This window comes from Ptychodera flava, unplaced genomic scaffold, assembly GCF_041260155.1.
Source record: "Ptychodera flava strain L36383 unplaced genomic scaffold, AS_Pfla_20210202 Scaffold_48__1_contigs__length_985763_pilon, whole genome shotgun sequence".
NCBI classification, from domain to species: Eukaryota; Metazoa; Hemichordata; class Enteropneusta; family Ptychoderidae; genus Ptychodera; species Ptychodera flava.
The window spans coordinates 543235-550075 of record NW_027248370.1 but is presented as its reverse complement, the minus strand read 5'-3'; the positions used below and the strand labels follow the sequence as shown (position 1 = coordinate 550075).

The 6841-nt window shown below is 35.9% G+C and overlaps 1 protein-coding gene across 1 annotated transcript; it reads left to right on the top strand.

Moving 5' to 3' along the window:
• The first annotated feature begins 3050 nt into the window (after window positions 1-3050).
• Window positions 3051-6841, top strand: LOC139128312 (uncharacterized). The gene is made up of 5 exons (XM_070694110.1): window positions 3051-3277; window positions 3763-3819; window positions 4015-4128; window positions 5809-5916; window positions 6382-6841. Exons 1-5 carry the CDS (start codon window positions 3056-3058, stop codon window positions 6448-6450), a joined length of 570 nt encoding a protein of 189 aa, XP_070550211.1. The 5' UTR covers window positions 3051-3055; the 3' UTR covers window positions 6451-6841.

Here is a 6841-nt window from a genome sequence, read left to right as displayed (position 1 = left end):
GCTCATGCATATATTTGGGGGATTCATATTGAAGTGCAACTCGAAAATTCATGAGTATTTATTACTAGTATAAAAATCTAAGTTATGCGTTTGTCATCAGTGGTCATGCAAATGTAAACTTTTTTTGCATTTCACCTTAAACCGTCTTATTGAAAAAAAAAGCTGCGACACGATACTGCTAATGGGGCCGTAAAGATATGGGCATTTTGAATACCAAGGATCGCCCCTTTGACCATATATGGGCATATTTAGATTACAGGGGACTGTATACCTTTAATGTTCATTTATCATTTTGTACTGACACCTCTGACAATGATTGTCTATAAAAACGCGGGCAAATCGATACAATTCAAAAATGCTGAGTCACAGAGTAGTTTGCAAACAGTAATGCACACATACCGATGTTTTCCAACTTGTTGCTCTAAACTTTTAGATAGTTCGTCTTAGATTTAACATCTTCGAACTTATATTTTAAAGACTTGCTGCAGTATAAGAGCATCATTCCAAGCAGTACGAGTTTAGTTTAAAAAGTTCTGCCCTCTGTGATAAATGTTTTGCGGAGAACACACACTTGCCTATTATCATTGTGACGTGTATTAACATACAGTGGCAAAAAATCCAGAACTTTCACTGTCGAATCTTTCCCGCTTTCCTCTACACTTGAAATTAAAACCATCTTTCATCTTTTGTGATTAGTCTGATGGCCCCGTCAGATTTTACAATAATTTGCTAAGATAACATAAATGAATGGGTTAATATCATCTCATCTGTTCATCTATCATCTGCTTCAAATGTGTTCAAACCAGCTTTGGATGCAGAGAATTGCAATATTATATTAAGTCTAATCAGTTTAATACTGACAAGCTTTGACGGAAGAGGAAATAACCAGAAAATACGACTTCTGCTCTATGCTATGTAAAATATCGCATGCGTGGGATGCTTCTGACGTCATCAATAACACAGTTGGCGGGAAAGGGCAAACAGAGGGAACCGGTTTCACCACTAAAGGTAGGTATTGGGATTATTTCGCTTCGTATTGATGACAATTCATTGTGCTAATATTATGTAAGGAAACTTGAGGTGGCAGATGACAACGTTAGAACTTCTATCTTTGTGTTCTCTTTAAAGACCAAAGCACATGATGATCTCCACAATTTTCTTGATTACAAGCGCCGCACATTGAACAAACTATCATAGTTATGCACAGGTTGTGTGTTTCCTGTCAGACTTAAAGCCCCATTAGCTGTATCATTTGGTATATACTTACCGAAAAAAAAATACTGGATGATGTTGTGGATTCCCGCCATTAAGCCGCATTGTATTAAAAATGTCATTATTTAAATTTGTCATTACGGCGGCCATATTTGAGTAGAAAATCACAAATTATTTAGTGATGAAAATTCTAGTTGTGCATTTGCTACTTATGATTGAAAAACGATCCGTCGTCACACTTCGGTAAATATTGGAAATATTTTCCACTTAATTTCAAACTATTTCAAAAGATACAGCCAATGCATCTTTAATCAGTATCGAATTTTCCACACATTTTCAGTATTGGTATTTCGGAAGAACGTATCGTATAATTTTGATTTGATATGTACGAAAACCACAGAACTGAATAGCAAATGCAGCTAAAGGCTGTAGGATAATGTAAAGGACTTTACAGAAATAGGAACCAGTCGACCTAGTAGTGCACCCCATAAATTGTAATTTTGTAGGATGACAAAAAGAGCATTGAAATTCAAGCACAGTATTAATGCAATGTTTGCAATGACATGGCACTATCGTCATGTTGACATGACATCTTTCTTTTTCTCGAAATTTTACATATTTATGTAAACTACACACAGGAACATATAGGCAGTGATTTGATACAACCGGAAATTTTATGAAGTATGGCATGACTGATATGCTTCACAGACTTAAATCGGTCAATATCTAGGGGTTAAACCTAATATACCTAGAATAGGTCGCAGCAGGATCTACAGGGTGGTCTCTCCAGGCTCCAAAACAAGAAAAACATGTATGTGCATATTTCAACCATTCTAAAAGCTCTGTCACGGTTGTCCGTTAAAGAACTATACATAGGAAGATTACTTCTTGGAAATGTAGAATTCATGATATGTGTATCTAGTTGTCTTAGTAACAGTAACTGAATGTTCTTTTTTGTGAGATTCTCTAAGAATGTTTTATACATTTGTCACAAGTCGAACTGATAATGAATGTAACTTTGAAAGTTTAGATAGTTTATAGTTTATTACACGATGAATAAAATGGATTTCAAGATGGCGTATCTGGTAATGAGAAAGTATCACCAGATGTTGAGAGTGGATATTATTATGATGGAGGAAATGAATCAGACATAACGGATGTGCTGATTGAATTGATTGATGTCAGACTGTTATCAATGAAACCAACATACAGCTTACCTATTGATTTGAGAAAGGAAGAAACACGTTTGCCTACTTTCGCCATCATGAAAGCGGCTTCATTGGCGTCTGCACAGAAGTTTTCCATTAAAAGGTTACCTCTTAGAAATTTGGACTTCAAGGTTATTGAAGTCTGTTAGTATGATATGTCTGGAGGATAGCCTTGACTTTCGGGAAGCAGGCTAGAAACCTCAGCAAGGTTTGTTAATTTTATGTAAAATGACATGAAAAACATGCATTACGATTTCTTGTTTCTACGCCAGTCATAAAAGCGATCTTTATCGCCGGATAACAGTGGTGCTGCAGTCACAATATAAGTGAAATATGATTTGAATAAAATTACAAACTAAGAGTTGCAGTTTTTGCAATTTTTTTACCATTTAACATTGAAGAGTAAATGTGTCAGAATTTTTCTCTATTTTATTACAAAGATTCTTAGGAGGGATTTAACACGTGGATATCATAATTTCTTTCACAGTAGCAAAGTGACATTTTAAAAATTAGTTTAATCGGAATTTCCAGAACACTTGTAAAAGTTTTTGACAAATAATATATTTTCCATGCCCGATGAACTTAACATTATTTGCTACATCACTCAACAGGCTCCCGTCACAACGACAACAACAATGTTGGCAAGAAGTAAAGATGATTCATTGGTAACCATGGTAATATGGAAGACCTCAATCAATGGACCAAGACGAGGTTTTAATCATAGTCACGTCGCTGACCTAAGCATTTGTCAAGTCAGTATTGGCGGTTTTACCGTGACCTTGGGAATACTTGGCATTGTTTTTGACATTACAGGTCCCACCGTGGTCACCACTGCAGCAATACCATGTGGCGCTTTCGTAAGCATTTTGATTTTCCATGCGATTCAATGATTGTACTTAAGTGAGTGAAATCGTACATTACTATTTTACTGAGATTTGGGACCTAAAACAAAGTTCACCACTGTGCTCTCTTTGTACTTTGTCATAATATTAAACAAAATTAATACGTCTTTAAAATTTTACATATGAAACCATATCAAGATAACTATATATGATGAAACAAGGAAAGTTCCAGCATATGCGAAAGGTCTATGTTATAAACAAATTTGATATCACGCAATTACAATCATTGTGCACTTTATCCAGTGCATCTTTTTTCCGAGCAAATTTTGTACACAACATTGGGTGATTTGGAACAGTTGGTGTTTCAAAATAGCAGGTGGTTCAAACTGCCAAGAAATAATTATCATCCTGAGCTGTCATTTTGTTAATATACTATATATCTTGACCTAATAGTGTATGTTGATTATACGACTATTTAATTAGATTGATGTTTCTTCCAGATTGTGGTAAGCGGCGTCATTGGACTCGTTTGTGCAGCGAAAAAGACAAATCAGACAGTAAGTGAAGTGATACAGTCAGTGCGTTTTGAGAAAAACTTACAAGGGAAACATTGAATAGATGTTAAACGTAATCTTGTCAACAGTTTACATAGACGAGAAATATATGACTGCTTCAAGCGTCTTCGCTGAACATTAAAACAGCTTGAAAGGCTTGCTATGAACCAATTTAACTAGTCCTGGTTTTGTATTCAGATTTTAACGTCCGTGATTGTCTCGATTGTACTGGCGTTTCTACTCACGATGCTTCTTGTTCGGGCCAGCGGAGCTCTGATTTCCGACTTTATGTACTCAAGGGACTTCGATACGGTGAGTTTTAGAATCGAAACATTTTTTCTTCAAATGAAGGCGTCGTTATTTGCACCAACTAAAATGACGCGATTAAATAATTACGCCATAAGGAACGCACCGTCAGTCAGCATCTGATGAAATACATGCGAAGCGCGAGTCGATTTGGAATTCTGCATGTAAAGGATATTCCTTGAGAGAATTTATATACAACGCCACGTCAGCAGACTAATTTGCCGATCGAGCGACAAATAAGCGGTTGTTTGTTGCATGATATTTCATCATTAGTAATTATTAATGTACGTAAATTCCACCTGTAAGAGGCAGTTGCCATATTCAATTGGTAAGCCTTATTACAAAGGTTATGATCGTTGTCAATGAGTGATGTTAACATTTGACGTGCTCTCGCTCCTGGCAAAGTCTGTCCCTACCGCTAGCGGCGCACTTCACCTTGATTATTAAATTGTACCGGTGAGGTGACGGGGTCTTGGGCAAGAGGAAACGAGGCTACTATGAAAGATATCGTGCTTAAATTTTTGTGTCTTTCAACTACTGTTTTAAATATAACTATATGTTTTAATGTAACTTCGAGAAAATAGCGCATGAACTGTTTCGATACGTTAACTTTGTGTAACAACAGGTGTCATTTTCACAAACAAACAGGAACAATGACGTCACTATGTCACTGGTATCGACAAACCTATATTCTATAACCTAGTAATTACCTGTTGCTTGTTAATTTGTTGGGGTTGTGCAATTTGCTTGTGATACCATGTTACATTTGCTATATGACGCATGATAGGGTGTCTTGAGTTAAAATTGCCCCTAACTTCAATATTGTCCGATATTTCGGTATTTAATGACCGCAAATAATTCACAATATTTTGTCTTTCACGCGGCCCCTCAATTAGACAGATTATATATGAATCACAGTGAAGTCGTATATTTCTGTGCACGTCGCTGGTAATTTTGTTTTACCAAATTAATAGTGGACCCTGCTACAGTGTACAGAATAAAATAGTTGAAAAGGTAGTTTTGTCAGTATACTTTCGGTTGACGAAAATAATATTACAGTCGTATTTATGCGCTTCCGGCTCTACGACCACCAAGCCAAACATCTTACAGGTTGTTGTTCGCAAAGTCTGGAGTGCCACCACACGACTGACTCATAAAATGACTACAAATACTAAAATATAACTCAGCATGAGACAAATAATGTCGCTATAAGGTTTAGAGGATTAACATAATGACCGTCTAGACATTAATCAAACATCAAGGACCAGAAGTACAAGAGAGAATCGCTCGTGCTTTCTATTGTGCTTTCTGGTCGTCTGGCCTTTCATTATTACAGATTTGGAAGCGATAGTCTTTGATTTATGTAAATTTATGTATAAGAAATTGTATGCGTCATTCCCAGTGTATACCGCAACACTCAACTTCCTTTGGATATTAATCGTCTTAAAAAATAAAGTTATGCCTGTAATAAGAAACAAAGGTAAGTGTGCACGTGATCAAACGGAATAATAAAGAATGTGAAGACTTTAGTATTAATGACCCTTAGTTTAGTTTCCATTGGAAATACATTTTTTTAATTTATTACCTTGATGTGCAGGGGAGATGTTCTATAACTTTTCTTTAATTATGTTATATGACGTCTTGGGTTGATAATCGTGTTTTTCTTTTGTTTCATTGATTTCTTAGATAGTGGTTGATGTTCTCCTAGCGATGGTAGCTCTCATGGGGACTATTGCAGCAATTGGATCAGCTGTGATTTGCTGCAAAGCCTTCATTTTCGACCAACCTCGAATCGTAAGGAGATTCAATACAAACTTTTTTTCAATTCCTGTCGCAAAAATGTTTATTGGCCCCTTTTATTCCTTTCCTTCAAAGACTTTTCGTTCATTCGGAATGTTTGCATGGCTTTGCCCGTATAATGCTGAACGAAAGTGCTATGATTTTATTCTTTATCGAAAAGATGAAATTTTTAATTCAAATATGAAACGATGAGGATATTTTTCTATGCCATTTTTTTACGAAACTGAAGTGGCATTAAATCAAAGCAATGTTAAAAAAGAAACGTTGCCTTTCTTTGTAATATGATGAAAAATGTTACATCCATGGCACGATCAGTGATCTTCATCTTATCTATTTACCAAATGCAATCCAGATTAATACAAATTTCCTTTCCCCAGCCCATAACAGCCTTTTATCATCTCTGTCATACTGAAAAGACAGTGTAACGGTTGTTGTTTTTTATTGTCCCTCACTCAACAGGTTCACAATGCAACGGAAAAACAAGCTATCCCACATAACACTCAACACAAGTGGGAAGTTCACCCGTAATCAACAGTAGACATACATGCTTAATAGAAGATTAACCAACCAAATCAATGCTGTTAGCCTCCAGCCTTAAAATGACCATAGTGTTGAAAATTACAGTTTTTTAAAGTGTTGAAATCAGCAAGAATTTACTTAGTTTTTACTCCATTTGTTTGTTCTCCTTAAACCATGCATATCGCTTTTTCTTATGACACCAACCCGATCGTCAAGAATCGGACGGACATGCTTCTTTGCAAAAACTTAACGAAGCAGACATGAAAATGTAAAACAGGAATCGTTACTGAAGTCATCAATGTTGATGGGTCATGTTTGATTGATCATAATAACTTTACCAATGTCAACCGTTAATGTCTTATTATTAAGTATATGACATTAAGCGGAGGAGGATATATTA